The 25,722-nt window shown below is 54.4% G+C and overlaps 5 protein-coding genes across 7 annotated transcripts; 3 read left to right on the top strand and 2 right to left on the bottom strand.

The window, feature by feature from the left end:
* Nucleotides 1-781: 781 nt before the first annotated feature.
* On the bottom strand, nt 782-1,795 carry HIGD2A (HIG1 hypoxia inducible domain family member 2A). The gene is made up of 2 exons (XM_038149740.1): nt 1,634-1,795; nt 782-1,447 (listed from the first exon to the last, which is right to left on the bottom strand). The coding sequence occupies exons 1-2, from the start codon at nt 1,746-1,748 to the stop codon at nt 1,281-1,283; spliced, it is 282 nt and encodes a 93-aa protein (XP_038005668.1). The 5' UTR covers nt 1,749-1,795; the 3' UTR covers nt 782-1,280.
* Nucleotides 1,796-1,875: 80 nt separating this feature from the next.
* Nucleotides 1,876-4,800, top strand: NOP16 (NOP16 nucleolar protein). The gene is made up of 5 exons (XM_038149724.1): nt 1,876-2,035; nt 2,149-2,260; nt 2,859-2,928; nt 4,090-4,196; nt 4,429-4,800. Exons 1-5 carry the CDS (start codon nt 1,929-1,931, stop codon nt 4,570-4,572), a joined length of 540 nt encoding a protein of 179 aa, XP_038005652.1. The 5' UTR covers nt 1,876-1,928; the 3' UTR covers nt 4,573-4,800.
* Nucleotides 4,801-5,352: 552 nt separating this feature from the next.
* Nucleotides 5,353-12,423, top strand: KIAA1191 (KIAA1191 ortholog). Its single transcript, XM_038149721.1, has 7 exons — nt 5,353-5,505; nt 5,580-5,770; nt 7,063-7,186; nt 8,368-8,492; nt 9,650-9,756; nt 10,057-10,193; nt 10,657-12,423. Exons 1-7 carry the CDS (start codon nt 5,478-5,480, stop codon nt 10,863-10,865), a joined length of 921 nt encoding a protein of 306 aa, XP_038005649.1. The 5' UTR covers nt 5,353-5,477; the 3' UTR covers nt 10,866-12,423.
* Nucleotides 11,399-21,580, bottom strand: SIMC1 (SUMO interacting motifs containing 1). 3 transcript variants are annotated; one of them, XM_038149716.1, is made up of 10 exons: nt 21,365-21,580; nt 19,260-19,979; nt 18,857-19,080; nt 18,217-18,286; nt 17,669-17,814; nt 17,050-17,214; nt 16,445-16,573; nt 15,343-15,499; nt 15,180-15,264; nt 11,399-13,854 (listed from the first exon to the last, which is right to left on the bottom strand). In XM_038149716.1, the coding sequence occupies exons 1-10, from the start codon at nt 21,464-21,466 to the stop codon at nt 13,634-13,636; spliced, it is 2,019 nt and encodes a 672-aa protein (XP_038005644.1). In that variant the 5' UTR covers nt 21,467-21,580; the 3' UTR covers nt 11,399-13,633. The 3 variants fall into 3 exon arrangements, with proteins under 3 accessions (XP_038005644.1, XP_038005645.1, XP_038005647.1); XM_038149717.1 differs by having other exon boundaries at nt 18,857-19,077; XM_038149719.1 differs by having other exon boundaries at nt 21,250-21,507.
* On the top strand, nt 21,540-25,418 carry THOC3 (THO complex 3). Its single transcript, XM_038149720.1, has 6 exons — nt 21,540-21,783; nt 22,160-22,316; nt 23,073-23,277; nt 23,607-23,768; nt 23,857-23,957; nt 24,287-25,418. The coding sequence occupies exons 1-6, from the start codon at nt 21,601-21,603 to the stop codon at nt 24,448-24,450; spliced, it is 972 nt and encodes a 323-aa protein (XP_038005648.1). The 5' UTR covers nt 21,540-21,600; the 3' UTR covers nt 24,451-25,418.
* The last annotated feature ends 304 nt before the right edge of the window (nt 25,419-25,722 follow it).

Below are 25,722 nucleotides of genomic sequence, written 5' to 3'. Positions count from 1 at the left end.
CAGCCAAAAGCAGTTTCCTCTGGGAAGGATGTCCTGTGCAGGCAGCTGTAGAGAGAAGACAGGCCCTGGGCTCCCTGTGCCGAGGGGGAGCTCACCGTGCTCAGCACTGGCCATGTCTTGTTGCCCACCCTCACAACTCAGAAATCAGCTCTGGGGAGCAAAAGCCTTCCCTCTCTCCTTGGCAAGGCCCACCAGCACAATTCCCTGGGCAGGACAGTCCACGTGCCTGTTTAGAGGGCTCACCCCTCAGCCCATCCTTTCAAGGACTCAGGGCACAGGCACCAACTCACAGACCAACACCTGGGAACAGCCCAGGCTGCTGCGTGAGGTGTTCCAGCACAGACAGAAGTGTGTGTGCCCCTGCTCCTGCAGGTATGAGCTGCTGCAGCCAGCATGAAATGAACAGGGACCCTGGCCCCACGTCCTCCCAGCTCTGTGGCCCTGGCATGGGAGAGCGAAGCCTCGTGGATCACCAAACCACTGCTACGATCCAAAGGCAACAGTGGGACCATGTCTGTCACGACACAGGCAGGGCAGGTCCCCTGGAGAAGGCGTTGCTGACTCCCCAGCAAGAACAGCCAAAGCAGCAGCACATCCCAGAGAATACAGCCAGACCTCATTTCAGAAATGTGAGTTCCCTGCTTTTTTCACAGGGAGTTTCATGTCTTGTTTCTTCTTGCATCACCACAGCTTTGACACAGCCATGCCCACTCCTTTTTCTCCCTGCACTGTTTGCTGTTACGGCTTCTCAGTGCTCTGCAATCCAGTATCAGTCAGAATCTTGCTGCAATTCACTTCATTACTCACCAGTTTCAATTGCACAGCTCACACTACCTCCCAAACTGCCTCCCCCGCTGCCTAGGGACTCTGTCCTGCCAGGACCAAGCCATAAGCAGTGGTTCCCTCCTCACGGGCAGCTCATTTCTCAAATGCTGGTCACTGCCTGACTACAAACACACCTCAGACCACGACCAAGACACAATTTTATCAGCCTGTGACAGCATCAAGCAGGAACAAGAAGTCTGGCAGGGGTGGTGAGCCTTAGTGACATGCAGCCTCAGTGCTGCAGGAGAGCTCTTGGGGAAACAAACAAACAAAAAAAAAGCCACAGCCTAAATTGCATGTTAATCACAGAGTGTATTCATTCACCCCATTTCTAGTGCTCCAGAACTGGCTCTACCGAGACATCAGAACAGTCTCTCAGAAAACTCCCTCCGCAACCAGGATCCACCCTGCTGGTAGACACTTGCCCGTGGCCGCAGCTTCGCTCTCGTCCGCTGTCACTGTCGGGATTTGAAAGCCGTGGCCACCATGCCCCCCAGCAGGGCGGCGAAGGTGCAGCCCTGGGCGATGACACGCGCCCGCATCATCAGCTGCGAGCGCCGAGTGTTGCCTTTCTTGAAGCAGATGATGCCGTAGACCAGAACGCTGACGGTGCACAGGCAGCCTGCGGGGAAGGACGGGGGCTGTGAGGCGCGGCTTCCCCCGGTTCCCCCGCAGCCCCAAACCCGAGCCGCGCCTCCCCGGGGTGCAGCCGGCCCGGGGCTGAGGGACCGGCCCCCCACCAGCGGCCATCGCGCCGGCCCGCGCCCCTCACTCAGCCTCCGTCCCGCCACCCCCGCCCCACCCTCACCGAGGGGCACCAGGGGGTTCTCGCGGGTCTTGCGCAGGAACTTGTCCGCGAATCCCTCCTCAGGGAACGTGGGCAGCGGGCTGGGCTCCAGCGGCGGGGGGGGCCCGGCCGCCATGGCCAAGGTGACAGCGAGGCCCTTTCCGGCTGCCGTAGCCCCGCCCCCGAAGCAGTGTATGCCGGGAGTTGTAGTCCGACGCGCTCGCTCGCCGCGCGGCGCTGCCGTCTGGGAACTCCAGTTCCCGTGGTGCCCCGGGGCGCGCGCGGCAGCCCCGTGGCCAGCCCGCGAGTGTCCGCCATGCCGAAGGCCAAGGGGAAGAGCCGGCGGCACAAATACTCCTACAACCTCAACCGCAAGCGGCTCTACCGCAGCGCCCGCCGCCGCGCCGCGCCCCGCATCGCCTGGTGAGCGCCGGGGACGCGGGGGGCGAGCGTGGGCTGGGGCAGGGCGGCCGGGAGCCGCTGCACGTGTCGGTGGGGAGGGGGACACGGCCGTGATGTCGCTTATCCCTGCGCAGCTCGCACATCCGCCATGCCTGGGACCCGCACAAGTCGGTGGCGCAGAACCTGGCCGAGATGGGCCTGGCCGAGGATCCCAACAAGGCTGTCCCCATCCCGAAGAAGCTGCTGGTAAGGAAGGATTTGGCCCGGACCGCTCCTCTGTGGGGGGAGGTACCCTCGCAGCACTGGGCAGGTGGCTCTGGAGAAGTCTCTGGCAGTGGACACGTTTCTAATCTTGATCTGCATGCTTATCTTAACAAGATCCTGGCGTGGGAACGAGCTACAGCGCTCTGGAGACATAATGGACTTTAGAACAAATATAAAAAACGTCAGTCCTGGGACTTGCCAGGGATGGGGGGGGTTGGGAACGCTGCAGCCAAGTTGTTCCTGATAACAAAGAAGGGCTCTTTGTGTACAGCAGTGCCAGCCAGGCCCATCTGCGTAAGAGGGCAACACTTTCAGGTGAAAGGTGGCCCCAAGAAGCTCAAGGAAGAAGTAGGAATGACCTTGTTTGCCATTTGTCTCCATTCCCACAGCGTTTCTCAGCTGACAGCCTCGCCCACAAGCCGGTTTAATGGCAAAAGTAAGGCTCTGCTTAAGCCAGCTGGGATTTCCTGCCCCTTGCAGCCATGTAGAAGCAGTTTGGAGTTTTGGGAGCAATGTGTGGGGACACAGCATTCTTCCAATTGGGCTTTTTTTCATTTGTCTTTTCTCTGCTATAATTCAGGGGATGGAAGTGGAAAATGATGGACAACAGCCAGGAAAGAAAATAGTGCGGAAGCCGTACGTGGTGAATGGTCAGTGCTGCCTTTGGGGTTCTGCTAAGCCCCTGTGGGCTATTTTGTCATCCTCTGCTGTGCCAGGTGTAGGGAAGGGTGTTGTTTCTTATCCAGCCTGCTGGAGGAGCGTGTCATTTCCACAGTGTTTGTCCCTGCAGCCTCAGGAGGGCTCTTGTCACTGCGAGATGTGCTGGTGCGTGGGCCCGGGGTGACAAGAAGCCATGGAGGCAGTACCTGGTGTTCTGGTGCTGGGCTGGCAGCTCTGAGCAGTCACACTGCAGCCTGGCCTGAAAGGCTCTGCTCCTGCTGTGTGAGCTGGAGGAGAGCTGCAGTGCAGGCCTGCAGCCCGAGCACAGGCTGTAGCCAGGGCCATTCTCCTGCACCATCGTGCTGGGAAGCATGCCTGCGTGCACCAGCAGCCAAGCTGTGTGGCTGCAGTCAACCTTGGGGGCAGGCTGGGTGTGGGGTTTCACCCCCGGATTGGAGTGACCCCTAAAGATGGAAAAGTCCCTCTTCCAACCCGTGCCTTTAAAGAAAGACTCAGTCTTCTGTTGTCTGTTCTCAAGGCAGTTTATTGTTGGTTATCTAAAAGATTCTTCTCCTGAGCTGCTGTGGCCCGTTCAGCAGCTCAGACAAAGGCACACTGCCCTCCCAGGGGCTGCTGCCATCTTTTATATCACACATCACGTGTTACATGTTTATACTTTTCCCCAATACCTACTATCTATATTGAATGGTGACTTTCTACTCTAAACCAATCTGTGAGTGCCAACTTCACCAACGACATGGAGGTTAGGAAGGAGAAAGAAAGAGGACAGGGCACACCCAAATCCCTCCATCTTAGAACCCCTGACCCCCATGTACAAAACTTGGACCCCTGCGTACAAGGCTTAAAACCCCCCTGTACAGCACTCAAAAATCCTTCCTTTCACTTCGTGACCACTTCTACTACAATACCTAAACTTGTGTGACTTCTTGTTCTTCTTGCAAAGTTGGTAAACTGTTCCATGGGTCAGATTCAAAGCCACAGGGGTCTCTGGCTGCATGCCAGGGTCTCAGATGCTTTTGACCTGGGTCTGGAACATCCGAGAATGTCTGAGGGACATTCTGAGTTCTGACAGTTGGGGACCTCTGAGGTGTTGTTACTTCCTTCCCCTCGCTCATTCTTCCTCTGCCTAGAGATGGAGTTGGAGGCCAGCCTCCCTGAGAAGAAGTCGAACACGCTGTCCCGGGACCTCATTGACTACGTGCGATACATGATCCAGAACCACGGGGACAACTACAAGGTACATTCCAGAGCGAGGGATTCACTCCTGGATCTTCCATCAGCAGCATGAGAACTGCTAATCCTCTCTGTCCTGATCGTGTTTTGCAGCCAGCTGATTCTTAAGGGAAAAAACCACTTTGAGCTGTGGCCAGCTCCGTCTGAGTCAGGCAGCGATCACATCGCTGGGGGTGGGCTGGCTTGGAGTTTGCTCTTGGGGCTGCTCCTCTGACTTACCTTCTCCTTTGTCACAGGAAATGGCTCGGGATGAGAAGAACTACTACCAGGATACTCCCAAACAGATTAAGAGGAAGATCAATGTGTACAAGAATTTCTATCCTGAGGAGTACAAGAATTTCGTTGCATCGCTCAAGCCAGAAAAAATGGAAGTGCAGTGACTGCTCTTTTTCCTCGGGTTTGCCTGCAAGTGCAGGCTTGACGTGAATATTTTCCAAACTGAAGAAGCCTCTGGTGATGGAGGAAGGACCCTCACTAGGCAGAGAGGGTTTAACTATCCATGAAAGACTCTTGGCACCGGCACTGACTGTGCTGTTCTGCTCACTTTCTGTGTGGCAGCCAGCATTTCTTTAGCTTTGCTAAAATAAAATACTCTTTCTAGCTGCTTGTGAGTGTCTTGTTTGTGGGCTCTGGCTTAGTGCAGTCCTGCTTTGGAGAGCTCCTGGTGCCAGCTGTGTGATGGTGGCTTTGGGCACGTGTCCCCCTGCGGTGACAGGGCTGGGTGTGGGCAGCACTTGGACATTTGCTGATTGTCCTGTCGGCAGTGTAAGTTGGAGCAGGGCCATGTGCTGTGGCCTTTCCCTGTGCCCGCAGCCTGGGAGAGCAGGCTGGGGTCCCTTCCCTGCCGAGGAGCTGGAGGGCAGCAGCGAGGTCACCCTGTCATTGATAGAGGCAGGAGCCGCTGCAGAAAAGGTGTCTCAGTGAGACTGTCTGCCACGTACTCCTGTTCCTGATGGGCTTGCCAGCTTCCAGGATAGGTTTTCTAGGACCTAGCACGCTGTGGGCTGGCTCAGCAGCCTCCCGTCTGCAGGAGGACGGGACACACGGGCAAGACACGACCGCAGCCCCGCCACCGGGGCCCGGCCCCGCCTCTCCGGTAAACCCGCCCAAACTACACTTCCCAGCGTGCCCCGCGCGAAACGGCCGCATCTCGCGAGACCACGTCCCTATAAGAGCGCCCCCGCTGAGGCGAGCGGCTCGCAGCTGAGGCGGCTCGCGGAGGTTCCGCTATGGCCGCTCCGCGCCTGGCCCTGCTGCGCCGCGCCGAGCCCCGCTGAGCCCCGCCATGAGCTCCGGCAAGCCCGACGCTCCCGGTAAGCTTCCCCACCCGCTCCCCGCCGGCCTCGGTCGGGCGCGGCGGCGGGCGCTGAGCCGGCTCTCTCCGCAGCGCTGGAGCCGGGCGGCGGGGCCCGCTCGGGCAGGATGTCGTTGCCCCTCGGCGTTCCACGCCGCGCCTTCAGCTACGATGATGCCCTGGAGGACACGGCGCCCATGACGCCGCCGCCCGCCGATCTGTGCGCCAGCGTGCTCTGGAAGCAGCCGGTCATCCCCGAGCGCAAGTACCAGGAGCTCTCGAAGGTACGGGCCCCGCTGGCCCCGGCGTGTCCTGGGGTACCCCGCAGCTGTGGCACCCGTCTCCTGGCATCGCCCCCGTCCTTACAGCCCTCCTGCCCCCCTGCCCTCGCAGCAGGACCCTCGGGAGGGGCTGGGGACAGAGCCCGGCACTGCTGCCTGGCCTTGCTCTGGGCGCATGGAGGTGTGGATGGGACAAACGTGTGCTGAGCATCTCCTCCGTGTTTGTCGTTTAAGAAACCCCAGCAAGCAGGTATAATTAAACTAGAGCATAAGGCTGATTTAGATTGGATGTAAATCCTTTATCGTAAGGGTGGTGAGGTTCTGGCACAGTTTGTGCAGGGAAATTGTGGCTGCCCCATCCCTTGAAGTGTTCAAGGCCAGGTTGGTGGGAGCTCTGAGCAAGCTGCTCTAGTGGAAAGTGTCCCTCAACCATGGCAGGGGGCTGGAACTGGATGATATTTAAGATCCCTTCCAACCCAAACCATTCTGTGATTCTATGCTTTGAGTGCAGGACCAGCCCTTTTAAATTTAGAGGCTGTTTTCTGAGTTTGAAATTAAGCTAAATGTTGTTGGACGGAAGAACTTAATTCTGTATCCCTTTGAGCTTAACCTCTACTTTAAACCTCCTCGGTTTTTAAATCTGTTGTGGGAGACAACCAAAAGTTGTGGTTTGGTACAAAAAGCAAGCTCTTCAGTAGGGAACTCCTGTGTTGGGTGGAGGAAGTCAGTGTTTCGCAGGATACTTTGTTTCCTAGCGTTTCTTTTCTGTTTCTTTGCTGGGTCTAGTGATTGAACTATGACCGCCAGCCACCCTGAGCAAGAAACATGTAAGGTGGGAAAGAATGTAAAGAAACATGAATGAGGTGGGGAAGCAAGCTGTTCACTGCAGGCTCTGCTCCGTGACTGCCATTCTGTGAACAGCTGGTACTTGAGCTGCCTGTGGAAGGTGCTCTTGGTGCTTTTGCCCGGTTGACCTTGAAGTCCAGTTTGCATTTAGGAGAAGAACAGATGTTCTGGTTTCTTTCCTGTTGACCTTGTTGTGCTTGGACTAACAGCTTGTTTGCTCTGAGCCTGGTAGGTGCTCAGATGTTGGGTACAAATCGCTTGTTCATTGCCGTCAGTGTAAGGTTCTGACCATTCCTGCTGCAGTGTGCACAGTGGGGATCTCTCCCATGGGATGAAGGCTGGCTGCCAGAGCAGCACGGCCTTGTTTCACTCGTGTAGGTAGAGATGTGTCCTTGCCAGGTGCTGAGATACTTCCCCGTCTCAAACTGTCCCCTGCTGCTTCCCCACAGGACGAGGAAGGGGATGCCAACATGAAGCCTGTCATAACTCCTTCATCGTCCACTGAAAGTGTGAACAAGGTGCCCGTGGTGAAGGCCAAGGCCACTCACATCATCATGAACTCCCTTATCACGAGTAAGAGCTCACCTCTCACTCTCTCGTGTGTGGGTTGGGCACTGAGGGTGCTCCAGCTCGGTGATGCCTCAGGGCAGTTCCTGGAGAACTCTTGGCTTCACACTGGCTCTGCTCTGGCACTGCCTGGGTTTGTTTTTTCCAGAGGATGTTTCCAGAAGGAAGCCAGGAACTGGGGAATAGGCCACATGTGCTGCTTCTGTGTTTCCAGGGGCGGGGTGGAGTGCAGGGTTTGTTGTTTGTTGACAGGACACTGCAGTCCATGTTGTGCTGCTGCTCTGTTTGATTATTAACTTGCTGTTTCTGAATGACAGGCAGAGCTCTACCATTAACCCAAGTGCTGAGGGGAGCTGACACCCTGGGCTAATGGAGCCCTTGCTGGCACTGATGTTAACAGCAGCAGCTGCCTTGCTAACTGCAACACTTCTAAACACAAATCATGATTCTTTAAAATAAAATTGGGTCACTTATGTTTGCAGAGAAGACGTGCCCTTTTGCAATAAGAGGAATTATTCCTCTGTTAATCTGTCCATGCTGCCTCTTCTTACAGCAGCTACAAAAAAAAAAAAAAAACAGGGATCTGAAAAGAACTTTAAGATGGGAAGTGTTATCTGTTTTAAAGAAGACAGTGGGCTTTTCCACTAACCTTTTTGTGCTCTGATTCCTTTTGACTTTTCTCCTCATTCCACCAGGGAATAAACTTATGCTGGGGTTTGGAGGAAGTGGTTATGCTTTTCAGAACTGAAGTTGAAATCGGGGTATTAGATGCTGGCTCTGTGTCTGGCTGAAATAGTTTATTTCACCTGATCTAAAATCACTGGGAGTCTTTAAAACATGACCTGCAAGGCTCCCTTGAATGCAATGGGCCACTTAAAGTGTCCAACTTACTGGGTTCTCCTAGATTTATGGAGTTGTGAGTAGGAATGATGCAGTGTCAGGGGTGAGATGGCATTAATCACAGGTGCTGCATTTGTGGTGTGTCTGGTGGTTTGGTACACATTGCTGCTCATCTCACTTAGCCCTGAGTCTCAGCGTGGTTGTCACGTCAGAATATCTCACCAGCTACATCTTTCTGCCTCAGCTTGTTACAATGTGTAAAGGATGAAAAAAAAAGGTTTGCATTCGGTTGCTAGAAGTGCTTGTGGTGGCATTTCTGTGTGAATTTTTGCTCTTGTGTGTTCCAGAGCAGACTCAGGAGAGCATCCAGCGCTTTGAGCAGCAGGCAGGGCTGAGGGAAGCTGGCTACACACCCCACAAAGGCCTCACCACTGAGGAGACCAAGTACCACCGAGTGGCTGAGGCAGTCCACGTAAGGCTTGTTTTCCACTGGATTTCTCTGTGTAGGATGGGTCTGGTTTAACATTCACCTGGTGACATAACTTTTGCAGTGTGTTGCCAAAACTTTCCTTAAGCTCTTCCTCTGAAGGCTTTTAGCTCATTGTGTAGTAAAGTTTACCCAGTTGTATTTTAAAGTTAACATTAGCCTTTGTAGTTTTGAAACAGCTGTTTTTTCCTCAAATCTGTCACATTTCACTGTCATATCAAACTATGACAGTTGTCCTTCCAAGTGGGGACAACCCTACACAATCTAATTTCTTGCTGTACTTTTGAATGGTGCCGTGCAGTTGAATTCTGCAAGAGAACTTGTAAACCATTGTGGAAGTTACCAGATGTGTCTTACTGAAAACACAAGTCTTGAATGAAGCTGTTACTGTGGGCTGCTGAGCTCTTAAAAATTTTTGCAGTTGGAGTTTAATAGTCAACTCTTGCAGTGCCTTCCCACGGGGCCAAAGTTTCAGTAACTGCGTCGATGAATTGCATTAGTGTGGCTTGAATAGCCACAGGAAACATTACAAGGTACCCTGTGTGTTTTGTGTTTGAACTGTAACTGCCCTTCAAATGACTTCTTCAAAGTTCAGTTTGTACTGTCCAGCCTGTAATAACATGGTTTGCATCCAGCCAGTTCCTGTTTATTTTGTGCCCAGGTTCATCTGTGTTCCAGGGCAGTGTTTGCATCCTGGTGTACACTGATTGCTTCACAGGGGCTGGTATTCCTGATCCTGTACCTTCTGTGAGGGCTGGTCTCAGCCTCATTAGACAACTGGTGGGACTGAAAGCTTTGCTGCTCTGACAAGTGCTGGGAACAAATGGATGCTGTGGCATTTAGATCAGTTACCAGGCAGCTGAAGTGAGCTCTGCTGCATCCACAACCTCCCTATGAGTGCTGGTGTTCCTTTCTGTAGCCTTAAGTGAACTTTAAAAATGCTGATATTTGATGTGGAGAGAAACTGAAGGGGGTGTATGCAGGTATTGTAATACTGGATATGACTTTAGGTGTGGTTACACTTATTATTTATCACCTGTGATAGAAACAATTGTCTGGTTTTGGTGAAAAAACCTGGGTGTTGTTCCTTGTGTCCAGTATTTAAGCTGTGTTGCTTCTGTTTCTCTTGCTTCTCCTGACAGAACCTAAAAATGCAGAATGGAGAGACAACAAAAGATGAGAAACAGAATTCTTCTGCTCAGTCCACTCCAAGCAGCACCCCCCACTCCTCCCCCAGGCACAGAAACAGGTACTCTGCCTCCTTTGGTTTCCTACAGACTGCTGGGGTGGGAGCTGCCACAAAGAACCTTCTTATCCTGTGAGGGGCTGCACAGGGTGAAATTTAGAGCCTGGTGAGGATTTTGTTGGGTAGATCCACATGTTGGAAGCCTGTGGAACTTGAGCATGCCTAGCTTTTCCTGGGTGGTAACAAACCTATTAAGATTTCTTAAATTGCCCCTTTTAACTACATGAAAAGTCCCTGGCATAGTGGGGTCACTTGAAATATTTATTCTCATGTTTTAAACATCTTAATTATTTTTTTCCTTAGGGGTTGGTTTAGTCAGGGATCCTCTACTTCTATCACTGGCTCAGACTTTACTATGGAAGGTGGTGGGGAGAGATTGCCATCTGAAAGATGGAGCTTTTTCGGACCCAGAGCTGTCCAGAAATCAGCCAGTGATGCAGGTATGTCCTTGAAAATCTGCCTTGCCAAGAGCAAGGGGGGAACTGTCACACAACAGACTTGCTGGCTCTTTCTGGAGTCTTATCCTGCTTGCCTTGTTACTCACCAGGACCACCTTGGAAATGTGTGTTACTCATGTAATTTCTGGGCCTAAATATAGAGCAGCTGGGTAAAACCTGTGCCAAGGATCTGGAAGCAGAAATAACTTGCAGTGAGCTGCAGTGGGAGGGGCAGGGTGTGAAGGTGACAGCTTTTTTCTCTTTCTCTGCTATATGATGCAACCAAGACTGGAAGTGCCCACCCCTGATGTGGAATAGGCTTCAGATGATATGAAGCTGCTGGAATTTGCATAGGCTGGCTGTGGTGCTGGGTGTCAGTGACACTGCTCGCTCCTGGCAGCAGCAGGAAGAGGATTTGACTGGTTTTCCTGGTTTTCACTGTGATTTTTTTTTTTTTTTTCATCAGGAGGATTTACCGTTCAGCCCTATAAGGGTGCCCAGAAGCCATCCCCAATGGAGCTGATGCGTGCTCAGGCTACAAGGATGACAGAGGATCCAGTCACCTTCAAGCCACCCAAAATGGACATTCCAGGCACAGATGGGAGGAAACAATCTCCACGTTCCCACAATATCAAACCTCGGGATCTGAACGTGCTCACTCCCACTGGGTTCTAGAGGAAAGCTTCCAGTGTCTTTAGCAGGCTACAAGGTGTCTTAGGCTCTGCTTCCCCGTCCTGTGTGCTGCAGTAAAGTAGGAAAGTCTCCCTTTCCAGCTCTTCATCTCAGAAAAAGAAACAGTCGTGATTGTCCTGCTAAAGCCAGTCTTGGAGAAACTCCTGCACTGTCCTAAACCAATGTAAACCATCCTGTCTACTGCACTGGTTTGGGCTGCCAGGCTGCTCTGGATGTGCCTCCCAGTACACCCCACCACAGTGAAACCCTGAGCCATGTCTTTTTTTGGACAGGATTCCACGTGGTGTGTGAGCACCTGGCTTGTATGCCTGGAATCTGATTTTCTCGTCTTGCTCAGTGCTGAAGGACCCACAGGAGGACTGGTTCTGTCAAGAGATCAAGCAGAAAACAATGTGAACAAGCAAGGACTGAAAACTGGACCATTCACTGCCAGAATGAAGATGGGGTGTGTGGTAGGTCAATATAAATGTGGCACTCCCTCAGTATCCAGTGTGACCATGTTATTTGTTCTTGGAATGTTTTTTAAAGGGAAAAGGGACTCGTGACCATTCTAAGATGCTCTCATTGGAAAGGCAGGGAGCAGAATCTAATGGAGCTTTGAAGTAATGAGGAAGAATTCCTTTTCTTCCAACTCTTCATGTTCCTCTAAGAAGGTGGAAGTAATCAAAGCTGATGTGGGCTTGAACCAAGTGATTCTCCTCTCTTTGTTCTGCAAAACAGCACTGTCCTGTGTCTTAGACAGCAGATTTGCACGTGTTCTGGCACTCTGGATGCTGCTTGATTTGTTTTTGTTGGTTTGTTGTTTTTCACTAGAATTGTGTAGAATGTATTAGACACTGGGAACACTTCTCAGACAGGGTATTTTGTTTTATCAGCATTAAGTGTGTTCTGCAGGGCTGGGGGAGGACTGAGGGCAGACCAAGGCTGAACATTCCTCCCTGCTAAGGTACAGCTGGATGTGATCCTTGACCTAGTCTGAACCAGTTTCTGGGAACAACTAACACCAGCTTTCAGGGAAAGTGGAAGCAACTCCTGCCTACCATCTAATCTCCTAAGAATGATAGGCAGCATTGCTCTGGAATCCTCACCTGGGTCTCCTCAGGTCTGCTCCTGATCTCACCATGGTGTTGCAGAGTCCCTCAGCCAGCAGCAGCCTTGCATCTGGAAGTGGAAGCTTCTCTGTTGCCAGGACATTCTACAGAGGTTACTTAACAGGTGGTAACTGTTGAGCTCCAGGGTTTCTCACTTAAACCAAACATTCTCCCTGGAGGGTGAGACAGGGTTGGCTTCCTTGCCTGGCTGCTGGCCCCTCTGAAGCAGCACATTTTGTAGCACTGCTTTCTCTCAAGCTTCAGCAGCACTGCCAGTGATGTGTTGTGTGAAAGTCCCCCACCCAAACCAGCAGTTCTGTCACCACTCATTTGCACCTTGGCAATCAGGCTCTCATTTGACATTAATTTATTTGTTGACTGTGTTCATGTCTCCTAATGTGTATGTTTGTTTTGTTTGTTACAGGACAATAAAATCCTTGTGGAATGGAGGTCCATAGTGTGTGTTGGTGCTGGCTGAGCATCTGTGGGAGAAATTTGGGGCTGTCCAGTGAGTGTGGGGTCAAGGTTCTGGTGGATAAGGCTCTGGCAGCACCTCACTAGGGTGAAATATTTGCCCACAAACTCCCCTTTCGCAGGGAGACTGGGTTTACAGCCAGGCTCAGTTGTGTCTTATGTTTAGTTTCATCTGCACAAGCCCTGACATCTTTGTGTTTTCTTGAGCAATCCAAATTCACGTTCCTGAGATTTTGTCTCTTGTTGCTTGTGTGCTGTTTCCACCCGTACTGCAGAGGTGGGCACAGGTGTGGGAACTAGGCTGGTGTTTCCTTAGAGATGTCCAGTTCCCCTCTGGAAAGCTGTGGTTTTTTTGGTGCTGTTGTAGTGCTTTTAGCTGCCCTTTGATGGAGGATAACTCACCTGGGCTGGGGCAGTCTGAGCTCTGAATGCTGCTGTTCCCTGTGCTCCTGGAGTGTAAGCTGAGCTCAGAGTCACGGAACAGATTCAGGTACTGAGGTACAGGCTGCTGCTGTGGCTCTGATTACACAGGTGAATCTCATAGATTGGGAAGGCTGGGGTTTAAAGCCTGGCCTTGTGGTGTGATCTGACAGAGCTCTGGACTTCGGGCAGCGCTGGCACCAAGATTAAAGACTCTCAGCAAACATGAAAAGAATTTATTTTTTAAATTGTACAAAGTGCTTTGTAAAATTGCATGAGGTAAACTTGAACGGAAATTCTGAAACTATGTAAACCAAACGTCTTTCAAAAGAACTGTAGGAACCAACCCCATGATACTGAGATTGCAGTATGAGATGGGGGGGTTATATTGAGAACATGAAGTTTTGTCCCCCTTGCTGTAGTGGCTGTCTCCTCAGGCAGCAGCGACAGTGAAGAACAGTTCTTGCAGCATGTACAATTTCTCCTGGATTTGTGGGGGCAAAGACTTCCTTTGGGCAGTGCTGGCATTAAGACAAAAGTGTCTTAGCAAACATGAACAAAACTCATTTTTTAAAGTGTACAAAGTGCTTTGCAGAGCTGCACAACAAGGCAAACTTGAATGGAAATTCGGAGACAATGTAAACCAAACGTCTTTCAACAGGACTGCATCAACCAACCCCATGATGCTGAGATTGCAGTATGAGATGGGGGGGTTTATCTTGAGAACATGAAATTTTGTCTCCCTTGCTGCAGTGGTTGTCTCCATCAGGCAGCAGTGACAATGAAGAACAACTCCTGCAGCATGAACAATTTCTCCTGGATTTGTGGGGGAAAAGGCTCCCCCAGGGTCTTCTGCATTCTGCTGATGAAGTCATTCATCTTCAGCTGAATGTCCAGCTGGCTGATGTCATCACTGTCCTGGAGCCTGGGCTTGGCTTTCTCAGCAATCAGTTTCATCCGGTCACTGACAGAGGTCCGCAGATGCTCTGCAAGAGGAAATGCTGGTGGGGAGAGGCAACACCCAAAGGGCTGCTTGAGCTGCTGGGGTGGATCCCAGTGTGCCACAGGCAGTGCTGGAAATGGGACTGATCCTCTTGTTAACCTTGATGGTTCTGCAGAGACTTTGGGAAGGAGGAACTGCCCCCTCCTGGAGCTCATTTGGCATGCAGAGAGAGCCCAGGGAATGGGGAAGGGGCAAGGCTTGTGTAATCCTTGTCTTCTGTGTGAATGGCATAATGGGCCCCTGCAAAGGAGTCTCCAGAGAGCCCAACAACAGTGATTATTATCTAGGACTTCAGGGAGAGTGAGACTTTGCATATATGATGGTGGATTCCTCTGCATTAATTCGTGACAGCCTTAACCCTGGGCTAAAGCACCTGAAGTTGGAAGAGGCTTCTGGCAAAATACAGAGTTTTACTGAGTGTTTAGTGACTGTGCCACCCTCCTGGGGTCAGAATTGCTGCTGTTTCCATGGCTGCTGTGGGTGGTGCTCCCTGCACAGTTATTAAGTGCTGAAAGTGTCCTGGCTTGCCCAAAGGAGGGCTTCAGAGATGGTGAGGGGTCTAGAGGGGAAGCCACATGAGGAGTGGCTTGTGTTGTGTTCAGCCTCAAGGAGACAGATCAGACTTCACTGGGGTCTACAGCTTCCTCAGGAGGGAGGGGCAGCTCCCATCTCTGCTCTGTAGGACAGTGACAGGACCCAAGGGAATGACTGGAGATGTGCCAAGGGAGATTTAGGTTGGCTGTTAGGAAAAATGTCTTCCCTCACAGGGTGGCTGGGCACTGAACAGGCTCCCCAGGGAAGGGTCATGGCTCCAAAGCTGCCAGAGCTCCAGGAGTGTGTGGACAACTCTCTCAGGCACAGAGTGGGATTATGGGATGTCTATGCAGGGCCAGGAGTGGATTTCAGTGATTCTTGTGTCTCTCTTCCAGCCTGGGATATTCCACGATCCCTTTGCCTTCCGCTTTTCTTCCTAAACCACCCTATTCTTCCACCCACTGTGCAGCAACTTAGACAACAGCGGGTACAAAGCACCCTCTTATGTACTGTCCAGTGCTGGGAAGTGCTTCCTTCCTTTAAGAAAAAGGCTATTTTGCAGGGGCTAAACTTGGCAAAGCAAGGTGGATGCTCTGATTATTGCAACATCACTTCTTTGACTGCTGGGAATAGTTACTGTCATGGATGGAGGCACACTGTCTTTCTAAGATTCACTGGCCATGAGTCCAGTAGTGATGAGAGGAGGAGGAGGAATTTGGCTGTTCTACTGCAGCCTCTTGATGAGGCTGTTAGGCCAGAACAAGCACTGCTTACCCAGTTTTACACTATGGTAACTCAGAAGCAGCAAACTCAAGTACTGCAGCATCTCATCCCACCTTTGCCACGTTGCTGTTTCATCCTAGGACAGAAAACAGCATTTGGTTGTTAGAAGTTTTCTCAGAGGAAAACAAGTCAAAGGAGAGGTTGGACTGGATACCTGGAATTGTGGCAGCACAGAGGAGTGGCTCAGGAAATACAGGACCTTGTCCAGAGACATGGACGAGGTTGTGGGCACGTCACAACTGTGCTGGAATAGCAGCTCTAGCAGTCTGCAGCGCAGGAGCTGGCTCTCCATGGTGTTTAATAACGCTTCCCTGGAACACAAAAGGAATTTACTTTGGTTGAGACAGCACAGCCTGACCAGAGACAACTGTTCCAGCATGCTCCTGCTGTCCTGACCTAGTGCAGATGTGGGGTGACTGCAGGGGCTACCCAGCCATGCCCTGGAAGGAAGACCACCAGATGTGGTGAGAGACCTTTGTTATGCAGCTTGGCCATGGCCATGTTTTCATCCTCAGGTGTGACCTGCAGCAGCTGCAAGTGAGTGCAGTCTCTAAAGCAAACCGAGCTGCTTCACTGCACCCTGCCCAGCAGCCTGTGTGGCAATGGCTCATTCCTGCTGACTTGCAGGGAGCCCGGCCAAGCAAGGGTGACATGGGGTCAGGGATGGAAGGATCTGTGTCTGTCCTGGGCAAAGCAACAGCTTGGTTACAGTCAGTTTGGCTTGGTTTATGCCTGGTGTGTGCACAGAGTTCTGCTGAAAGGATGTGAAGGGCTGCTTGCTGGGCATTGAAAGATGGGTTTGAAATGCTTGGGGGCCTAGTGGTCTCTTCACTCCCTTGTGCTTTGGCACCACATTTGCATTTCTTAAAGAAGCAAAGGATGTCAAGGCAAAGCTGTAGGAACTGCATTCTATTTCTGACTACCTGGCTGCCCACAGGAATCAGTGATGTCTTTGTCGGTGCTTGGCTGTGCTGCACAGTACTGCCTTTCAGACCCTCTTTACAGTTTTAAGGTCACAACTTTAATAAGTGGGAGAATTGACTGTTCTCAGCAACACATCACTTGGGTGTGTTTCCATCAACACATCATCTGCTCAGCTGGTGATGTTGCATCTCCATGGGAGACACAGCTATGCTCTTGCTGGCTGGCCTGTCTTTCTGTACCCTGTAGAATTTGTGCATGCTGACTTGGATATAAATTGGGAATAAGACTATTGTTCACACAGGCAAATGCTGCCTTGCACATGCTTGTCTCACCTTTGGCTCCTCAGGGGGATATTCAGTATGAAGGGGAAAATGTCGTCTGCAATCTTACGGGAGCTGCAGGTGGGAGATCTGTCCACTTCCACTGCCATGGACAACATCCGCTGGAGCAGGAGCATCGTCCTGGGTGAGAGGGGACAGTCAGCACAGGGGGACTCTGCCCCTCAGCTTGCCAAGCAAAGCCTTGGGGATGGCCCCTGCTTCAGCCTCGTGTGGTGAGGGGTATGGGAATGCAGTGGGCCAGGTTTGGTGTCTCCTGGTGGCTTCTGAATCTGATGCTTTTGCAAGCAAAGCTCATCCCCAGATTGACCCTCAGGGGGCCTTGGTGGCTCTCCTGAGTGCTGGAGCAGCATGGGGCTGTCTGAGCTGTGGGCCACAAGCTCCAGCCTTACACTACATGCAAGAGGATGACACCGAGCCAGTTTCCTACCAGGTGAGACTCTTTTGCTCACCAGCTCGTGAACCCAAAGGAGAACCAGCAAAGCTGGTCACAGGTACAGCCTGGCTTCCCCAAACTGACAGTGAGAGAGTGACTCTGGCTTCTGCCTGACTTGGGTCCATGACAATGCCAGCAGGGAGTTTGGAATTCTGGAGCTTACTTTTGGGCAAAGAAAGCTGTCTGGGCCTGTTCTGTCTGAGCTGTCTGAGTGCTGGCCAGCCTTGGTGAAGATGAGCTGTGTTCAGCCCTGGCTTCTTGCAGCTGCTCCTGGGGCTGGGAGAACCCAACTCCTGTAACTGCTGTCACCAACCAATTGACCACTTCCCTGGAACAGAAACAAGAATTTTATTGGGGATGTACCTCGTTTTGCTGTGTTCTGACCTCCAGATCCACTCAGAGCTGGAGGAAAGGCCCTGACAATGAAGAGTATGTTCCACCCGCTTGGACAGGTTAGGGAGTAGCTCTGTTGAACAGCTCAACAAAGGAGCTTTCTTGATTTGTACACTTGCCTACAGGACTGCCTCCTTCTCAGTCCTGTCCTGAGCAATGCAGATCTGACCTCATCGCTGGGAAAAGCCCACTCTGTTGCGACTGGAAAGGCCTCGCATCATCTGTGGTGGTTTGCTTTTGTAAATCTTTTCTTAGTCCCTATAGCTGGCCCTGTGCTTTCCTTTGTCTCCCAAGTCTGCTTCTTGGAAAGTCTGACTGGAGTCTTGACAAGTGTTCCCTAAGCCCCTGCCTCTCTGCTTCTGGTTAGAAAACGAGGAGGTGTCCCTTACTTTACATTGTTGAAGCACAAGTCACATGAAAGCACTTTCTTGGCAATTGACTTCTGCAGCTGGTATGACTTCAGATTGTGCTGGAAGTCATCCTCCAGGGTCTGTACCACGTACTGCAGGAAGAGGAGCCAGCCAGGGGGCTTCTCCTGGGGGCAGAGGGAGAGCACGTGAGTCTGGTGGGGCCACAGGCTTAGGAACACCAGGGAAGCTGGCTGTCTTGGGAGTGTACTGATGTACATTCTGAGGAGCAGTTTAGGAGGAGCTGCCTGGCTCAGGCAAGACCCTGAGGGGCATTGCTGGGTGTTGCACCAGTGCTGTGACCCAGAGAGGGTTTATCTGTGCCTTCTTCAGTGGGACGACCTGCCTACAGCTGTGCAGAGGGTTAAGGGAGCACTGTGGCTAAATGTGGGATTTCCAGCTGGCACTTACTGTTGGACTGGCCAGCTCTGCAGCAGAGCACAGCCACAGGAAGCATTTAGGAACACTCACCCTCAGGCAGCGTGTGCTGGATGATCCCTGCCCCATGTGACACATAAGGTGCCAAGTACCTGCTGCTCCATGATGAATTTCACCAGTCTCCAGTCCCATCCCACCGTGGCAGTGCTGGCTGGATGGAGCCTGCAAGGACAGCCATGTCCATTTGTGCTGAACTGCCTGACTATCAGCTTGGAGGCACAGCAGCCTCTTAGCCCTTCCCCAGCCACTCCCAGCCCCACTTGCTCAGCTGCCTTCCCTGCCTTCTCCTCTCCATCTTTGCCCTCACCCCTTCTCCTCCCCAAAAAATTAACACATTAATTTTTTGGAAGCACCTGACAGGGGCTATACTCCATGGAGATGCCCAGGAATCCTATGCCTGTGGCCTCATAAAACATTGTACCTCTCTGTGGGAAGCCTGAGGGAACTGCTGCAGCCCAGGGAAGGCACTTCTGCCATATTACACCAGTGAAGAATGAGACCTGTGCTTCAGGGCAAGACAAACACGCTCTTCTGTCCCCAAGGGCTCCCTTGTGTCACAGGCTGTCCCTGACCCACCCTCAGAGAGCCCAGGGTGTGCGGTGTTGGCAGGAGGATATCCTGGGTTATAGGGGAAATAATTCCCTGTTCTATGGGTGAGCACCACAGAATAACCCTTATGCTGGGCACACCCCTGGAAGACCTAGCCAGCCCCAGGACAAGGGGGACACGTACATTTGGATCTTCATCAGCAGCATATAGATGTCATTCTGGATATCCCTGATCTCGTGGGTGTCCAACAGCATCTGTTCGATCAGGTGGCAGATGATTTCTTTGGGGGGACGGTGCTGGCAGGAGACAAACTCGTTCAGGAAATACAAGGTGCCCTCCAGGCTGTTCTCCTCCATGGTGGTGTGCACCATGCTCAGCCTCCCGCTGGGGATGAGCCCAGGCTTCTGCTGTGTACAAGGCAAGACAATGGGTGAAAGCTCCCCCGACACAGAGGAACCCAGCTGTGATGTGGGGCCCACTGTGAAGGGAACTGCAATAACCAGAGCCCCCAGCTGCCTGGCAAAGGGGAGCAGGGGCTGCCCTTGCTCCATCCTCTACCACAGGGGCTGCTCCAAACCCTGTTTACCTTCTGTGGGTCCCTGCTGGGTGCTATGCCTTGGAGGAAGAGGTGCTGGACTCCACTCCTGCTGAAGTTGTGCAGTTTCTCCAGCAAGGCCTTGCTGTCAGCATCAGTCCTGGCTGGGGTGGCTTGCTGGGTTGGTTGGTGTGGTGGGAAGTCACTTGCTTCTGGCAAAGACCTTTGGGCCTTTTCTGCTGTTACAGGAACGGTTGGGGCAGGGCTCAGCCTTGGGGGGAGGTTCCTTTCCTGGCAGGACTGGGGAGGATCTTCCTCTGGGCCATCAGCTCTCAGGCTGCTGTTGCTGTCCAGGCTGGGGGGGGACGGGGACAGGCAGTCTGAGTCTGACTGTGAGTCCAAGCTGCTGCTAAAGGCAGTAGTGCTGTCATCCTGCTCCGGGCTCCAGCTGCGGTGCCTAGAGACAGGAGAAAGGCAGCTGCAGTTCTCCATGGTTTCTGTTGTGGCCATGGTGGAACTGAGCTTCACAGAAGTGTTGTGAGATGCTGGTGCAGGGCTCGGCTCTGGCACTGCCTGCGTTTCTTTTTCTGCAGTGGGGCAGAGCTGGGGATGGGACGTGTCTGCTGCTGGGGCTGTGTTTCTGGAGTTCTGAGCAGCACCAAGAGTGGAGTGGAGAAGGCTGCACATGTCCTCAGTCAGGTCGATGATGCCGAGGCTGCTTGACGGCGTTGGGTCTGAGTTTGCATCCTCGCAGGTCAGGTCAATGATCTCCTGTGGGGGCAGAGCAGCAGAGTCAGTGTCCAGTCCTGCCAGGAGCCTCTGCTATAGTGGCACTGTAGTCCCAGTCCAAAAGGGAAAAGGGCACCAGCCTAGAAAAGGGGCAAAGACCCTTCTGCCTGTCCAAAGGGGCCTGTGGCTCTGAGCTCTGGGCTCAGCCTCCCCTGGCAGCACAGCTGAGCCTGAGCTCAACCCAGGCTCTTCTTCCCCACTCCCCTCAGGGCTCATGTCCTCGTGCCTTGGCTCAGAGCAGACCTGGCTGCCTGCTCAGCTCCTTCCCAGGACAGAGAAATGCCAGTCCTGCTGGCATGTCCAGGGAGGGCAATGGAGCACAGGGAGCTCTCCTGTACCCAGACACTGGCAGGAAAAGGATCCAAACCCCGCCAACCTCTTCTGTGTCACATCACTTGCTCTGTAGGACAGGAGTCGCAGGAAATGAAACTGCCTTTTTATCTGTGGCACCAATCAGAGCTACAGCAGCCCTGAGACTTTGGGGACTCCCAAGTGGACCTCGCTGGGCAATGCAGGGTCCAAGGGGCAGCAGGGGCAGGCTGGGGAGGCAGCTGTGCCTGCACCAGCAGCAGGGCACACACTGCACTTCCCAAGCTTTTGGCAGGCCCAGGAGGGGTCAGAGCCTGTTTGCTCTTGGGAAAAAAATCTCCCTCAGCACTTTAAAGCAGGGAACACGTTTAGCAGAGAATTTAAATCCACTTTGCTCCCCTCCTCAAACCTGCTGCCTTCCCCAAGGAGAGGGCACAGCCCAGCGGGCTCCGGGGCGCAAGAGGAGCTGCAGAGGGCGAGAGGTGCAGGGCTCCGACCGCCTCAGGACCCGGGACAGCGGTGCGGGGCCGGGGACCGACCGTTTACCCGCCGGGCCTGAGTCTCGTGCCCGGAACCGCCGCCGCACGGCCTCACCGGCCCCGCACCCGCCGCCGGAGCGGGACCGGGCCCAGAAACGGCACCGGGAGCAGGGGCGGCAACCGCTCCACCGCATCCCGCGGCCGGATCCCGCCGGGGGCTGAGCCCTGCAGGTCCGGACCCTTCTCGGGGTGCAGCGAGGGCACCGCGACACGCTATGGCAGGCACCGGGCTCTTTCTAAGGGTACACGGCCAAGGAGGCTGGGAGCCCTGCGGGGAGCGCGCCTGAGGAACGGGGCTCTGCTGGCGGGAGGCGCCCGCGGGGACCCGAGCCCGGCTAGGAAGAGGGTGGGAGGTCCCCGAGGCCGCGGCTGGAACGGGACGGGACTGGGCAACACACGCCCACCCCCTGCGCTGCCCCGAGGCTGCTCCGTGCGCGCCTCCCGGCCCTGCCCGCCATGGCAGCGCCGCCATCTTGAGCGGGGCAGCGGCGCCGTGCCCGGCGGGAGCCACGGACTCACGGCGGGGGCGGGCAGCGAGTGGCGGGAGCGGCAGGGCTGCGGCGGCGGCGAGCGGGCGCCCTCCGAGTCCGAATCGCTGAGGAGGACCACGCCGTTGTCCATCTCGGCGGCGGGCGCCGGCTCCGCTGCGCCGGTGGGGCCGCGCCGGGCGCGGGGGGGCGGCGGAAGTGGCGTCAGGCGCGGTGCCGGGGCGGGGCGCGCGTGGGGGTCGCGGTGCCGGTGGCGGCGGCCCCGCCATGGCGCTGTCGCCCTACGTGCAGGCCATGCAGGAGCTGTTCCGCGCCAACACGCGGAGCCGCGAGTTCCCGGCGCACGGCGCCAAGGTGCACTCGGTGGCCTGGAGCTGCTGCGGCCGCCGCCTCGCCTCCGGCTCCTTCGACAAGACCGCCAGCGTCTTCCTGCTGGAGAAGGACCGGCTGGTGAGATCCGCCGGCATCGGGCGGGGGCGGTGCGGATCGGTACCGGGAGCCCTTGGGCACGCCGGGCGCGGCTGCTTGGGCTGGGGTCCGGCAGCGGGAGAGTGTCCCGGTGGTCGGTAGCGGGCCTGCGGGTGGGCACTCGGTGCGCACCGGAACGGGAGCGTCGCCAAGGGCAGCGCAGGCCGGGTCTGCCCGCCGGGAATGGAGCCGGTGCCTGGCGGGGTGCTCCGTCCCGGGCGGCCGTGGGCCGTGTGGCCGTGGTGGGCCCCGGGCGCGGCTCCTGATGTGTCGCCGCGGGGATGCAGCGTGCCGGGATGCGGGCAGGAGCGGGAGCAGAGCTCGGCACAGCCTCACGACGTCTGCACTCTCCCTCCAGGTAAAGGAGAACAACTATCGCGGCCACGGGGACAGCGTGGATCAGCTCTGCTGGCACCCCAGTAACCCGGACCTGTTTGTCACAGCGTCAGGGGACAAAACCATCCGCATCTGGGACGTCCGCACCACCAAGTGCATCGCCACTGTCAACACCAAAGGTGAGTCCCTGCCTTCCCAGCTGGGTCCCGGCAGGAGCTCAGCTGTGTGGGAGCCATCTGCAGTGGCACAGAGCTTTGCACCTTTCCTGCAAAGCTTTGCTGCAAAGCTTCCTGCACCTTTCCTGTGGTTATTTCTGGTTGGGACATGTTTTCTAACTTGTTTATATTTGTGCTGCACTCATCATGTGAGAGCTGATTTACTGTGGGGTGAGGACTGGTAGAACTGCTGAAGTATGGTGCTGGCTGTTAAAATGTCCTTTGTACTTGTCTCTGGAGTCAGTGGGCTGTGAGGCTGGAGACTGGGGAAAAGCATGTTTACAGAGCGCCGTGGTGGAAATTAAAGTTTGTGTGGACTCAGAAAAACTATTTGAATTCATGTGATGCTTCACCCAAATACTTTCTCTGCTCTTGGAAATGTCCAGTTTTGAGTTGTTTGGGCTGGGAATGGCATTGTAAAGTTGTGTAACAACAACCTGCCATGTTCTTACCTTTATTCAAAGGTATTTATTTTTGGCTTCTGCTTTTTCTGAATCTCAGAAAGGATGTTTGGTGTGACCTTGTTTGGTGATTGCTGTGGTCCCATCTTGGCTGAAATGGGGTGTGGCATATTGTCTTCAAGCTGTACTTCTCACAAGTTTGGTTTTGCTGGATTGCTGCTGTGCAGGGTTTGTGTGTTACACTGAAGAACTGGCAGTCTTTCCCATTTGGGAATGGTTTGGAGTGGAAGTGGGACCTGCTGCCTTTCTGTCCTTTCAGGTGAGAACATCAACATCTGCTGGAGCCCTGATGGACAGACCATTGCCGTGGGGAACAAGGATGATGTGGTCACCTTCATCGATGCCAAGACACATCGCTCCAAAGCTGAGGAACAGTTCAAGTTTGAGGTGAACGAGATCTCCTGGAACAACGATAACAACATGTTCTTCCTCACCAATGGGAATGGCTGCATCAACATCCTCAGGCAGGTGCCCCTGGCTGCTGGTGGGCCGGGAGGCTGGGCTGGCTGCAGTCGTTTGCAAGTACCTTTGCTGCTTTTGGGACACCTGACCCCCACATCCCAGCAATCCCCTGCCCTCTGGGGGGAATGAGCTTGCCTGGAGCTGAGGTTGCCACAGCTTTGGGCTGGGCTCAGCTCCCTGAAGTGGTCCCTGATGCTTTGCCTCCTTCACTGGGCCCTCAGTGAGTCCTGCCTCGGCAGGGTGTGCTTCCAGTCCTGGTGTGCTTCATGCCTGCCCTGCTCTAGGGAATCCCTGTGCTTCTCTCACTGCTCCCTCCCCTCTCCCTCCACAGCTACCCAGAGCTGAAACCCATCCAGTCCATCAACGCCCATCCTTCCAACTGCATCTGCATCAAGTTCGATCCCATGGGGAAGTACTTTGCCACAGGCAGTGCTGATGCATTGGTCAGCCTCTGGGATGTGGATGAGCTGGTGTGTGTGAGGTGCTTCTCCAGGTAGGTAGAGCTGTCCCAAATTCGTTTCCCCCCTCTCTGGGGACTGTGGTGGCAGTGCCTCACTGTCTGCTGCCCTCGGTTGCTGCAGGCTCGACTGGCCCGTGCGGACGCTGAGCTTCAGCCACGATGGGAAGATGCTGGCCTCGGCATCAGAAGATCACTTCATTGACATTGCTGAGGTGGAGACAGGTAATGGTTTTATTTTGGGGAACAGCAAGGAGGGAACTGGATGGAGAAGTGCTGGTAGAGCTGGGAGGACACAGGGAGAATCCGTCTGCTAAGGAAGAGCTTTCCTGTGCAGAGCAGAATGCCATGAGGGGGAGCCTCTGCCTCACAAGTCTGTGGCAGTCATGCCTGTCATGTCTGTACCTTGTCACTGGGTGACTAAAAGGCGCTGGAGCAGCGTTTGTGCTGCCTCTCCCCTTCGCTGAGGGAAGCAGCAGCTGCTTGGCTCGGGGAGGTGAGCAGCAGAGGGGGCTGGAGGCTCTCCAGGCTGATGTGGCTCCTTTTCAATGCAGGAGAGAAGCTCTGGGAGGTGCAGTGTGAGTCCCCCACCTTCACAGTGGCCTGGCACCCGAAGAGGCCACTGCTGGCCTTCGCCTGTGACGACAAAGATGGCAAATATGACAGCAGCCGGGAGGCTGGCACTGTCAAGCTTTTCGGGCTCCCCAACGACTCCTGATGAAGCTGCTGCTCCTAGGGAGGCAACACCTGCCTGCCCTCGAGGGTGGGAGCTTAGTATAGGTGGGGCAAGGAGCTGGCTCATCTCCTTGCCAGCCTGGCAGGGCTGTGACCTCGGGCTCAGCTCGCTGTTGTCCTGTTTTTGGGAGCTTTATAAACAGGCAGCTGTGTGCTGGGGGAATGGGGGGATTCTGGCAGGGCCCCCCTCTGCTGCCTCGTCTCTGGGGCGTGGGGGGCTTGTTCCAAAGGCAAGTGGCCAAAGAAAATCAGTCACTGAAGGTGGCTGCTGAGGAGCCTCCCATGGGAGGTGCTCTGCTTTGACCAGGCTCCCCAGCAGTGATGAGATACGTGACTGTCCCCTTGTCCCCAAAAGCCTGGTGGCAAGGGCAGCTCTGGGAGCACAACCTGCCTCTCCCCCTCCCAGACATCCCATGTCCCTTCCCTGTGCTGGGGCAATGAGGGGAGGGTGGGGGATTTGAACTGGTAGATGTTTTCCCAGCTGGGGCTTTTTTAAAATATTTGTGGTGTCTTTTTCTAATTTTGATAAATCCTCTTCCTTAACGAAAGTGCCTGTGGCTGTTTGAAGGGGAAGAAAGGGCGTGCTGAGCTGCTCTCCCTTCCCCTGCCTCCTTCCCTTGGCCATAGCAAGGCCGTGGCAGAGGGGTCTGTCGGGGATGTCGCTGCCTGTCCCCACTCTCGGTGTCCCCTGTCCTACGCTGTCACCACACCAGGGGGCGCTGCGTGCCCACGGAGGGGACAGGTGACAGCGGGGACAGTGCTCACATCGGGACATGGAGGACGCTGCAGGCTCCAGCCACCAGCCCCGGGCACAGCCCTTCCCCTGCCCCGTCCCACTGCCCAGGGTGGGCTGTGGGGGTTTCTCCCTGCCTGCACCGTGGTCCCGGATCACAGGGCACAGCCTGGCTGTGACTGGGGACATTGCCTGCGAGCTCTCTGCCGTTCTCTCTCCCCTCATATTTCCTTCTGACAGAAGCTTTTCTGGGTGGCTGCTCTGCTGATGCCGCCTGGGTAACAGCTGAGCTCTTTGCTGGTAAATGATGGCACATCAGTCAGAGCTGAGGCTGGCACCGGGCTGAAGCCTCCCGAGCCGTGCCAAGCCTGGGCGCTGCCAGGGCGTCTGCCTCGGTGTGGGGGCACGAGGTGCACCGTGCCCACAGCCTCACGCTCCTCTCTTGGAGTGGTGGAATGCTTTGACCCATCAGAAACAGCCCACGGACCCCTGGGTATCCCCAGTCATTCAGTGAGGGAAGTC

Source organism: Motacilla alba, chromosome 13 (genome assembly GCF_015832195.1).
Source record: "Motacilla alba alba isolate MOTALB_02 chromosome 13, Motacilla_alba_V1.0_pri, whole genome shotgun sequence".
Taxonomy (NCBI): Eukaryota; Metazoa; Chordata; class Aves; order Passeriformes; family Motacillidae; genus Motacilla; species Motacilla alba.
The sequence above is the reverse complement of the archived record's forward strand: the minus strand, read 5'-3'. Positions and strand labels throughout refer to the sequence as shown.

Coding starts and splice junctions, on each gene's coding strand:
- KIAA1191 (XM_038149721.1), top strand. CDS start 5,478: ATGAGCTCCGGCAAGCCCGACGCTCCCG. Junction 5,506..5,579: donor CGGCAAGCCCGACGCTCCCG/GTAAGCTTCCCC, acceptor CTCTCTCCGCAG/CGCTGGAGCCGGGCGGCGGG. Junction 10,194..10,656: donor GAAATCAGCCAGTGATGCAG/GTATGTCCTTGA, acceptor TTTTTTCATCAG/GAGGATTTACCGTTCAGCCC.
- THOC3 (XM_038149720.1), top strand. CDS start 21,601: ATGGCGCTGTCGCCCTACGTGCAGGCCATGCAGGAGCTGTTCCGCGCC. Junction 21,784..22,159: donor TGCTGGAGAAGGACCGGCTG/GTGAGATCCGCC, acceptor CTCTCCCTCCAG/GTAAAGGAGAACAACTATCG. Junction 23,958..24,286: donor CATTGCTGAGGTGGAGACAG/GTAATGGTTTTA, acceptor TTTTCAATGCAG/GAGAGAAGCTCTGGGAGGTG.
- SIMC1 (XM_038149716.1), bottom strand. CDS start 21,466: ATGGACAACGGCGTGGTCCTCCTCAGCGATTCGGACTCGGAGGGCGCC. Junction 19,980..21,364: donor ACTCGCTGCCCGCCCCCGCC/GTGAGTCCGTGG, acceptor CTGCCCCCACAG/GAGATCATTGACCTGACCTG. Junction 15,265..15,342: donor CTGTGCTGCCACAATTCCAG/GTATCCAGTCCA, acceptor TTTCTGTCCTAG/GATGAAACAGCAACGTGGCA.
- HIGD2A (XM_038149740.1), bottom strand. CDS start 1,748: ATGGCGGCCGGGCCCCCCCCGCCGCTGGAGCCCAGCCCGCTGCCCACG. Junction 1,448..1,633: donor GAACCCCCTGGTGCCCCTCG/GTGAGGGTGGGG, acceptor CCTTCCCCGCAG/GCTGCCTGTGCACCGTCAGC.
- NOP16 (XM_038149724.1), top strand. CDS start 1,929: ATGCCGAAGGCCAAGGGGAAGAGCCGGCGGCACAAATACTCCTACAAC. Junction 2,036..2,148: donor GCCGCGCCCCGCATCGCCTG/GTGAGCGCCGGG, acceptor ATCCCTGCGCAG/CTCGCACATCCGCCATGCCT. Junction 2,929..4,089: donor GAAGCCGTACGTGGTGAATG/GTCAGTGCTGCC, acceptor TCCTCTGCCTAG/AGATGGAGTTGGAGGCCAGC.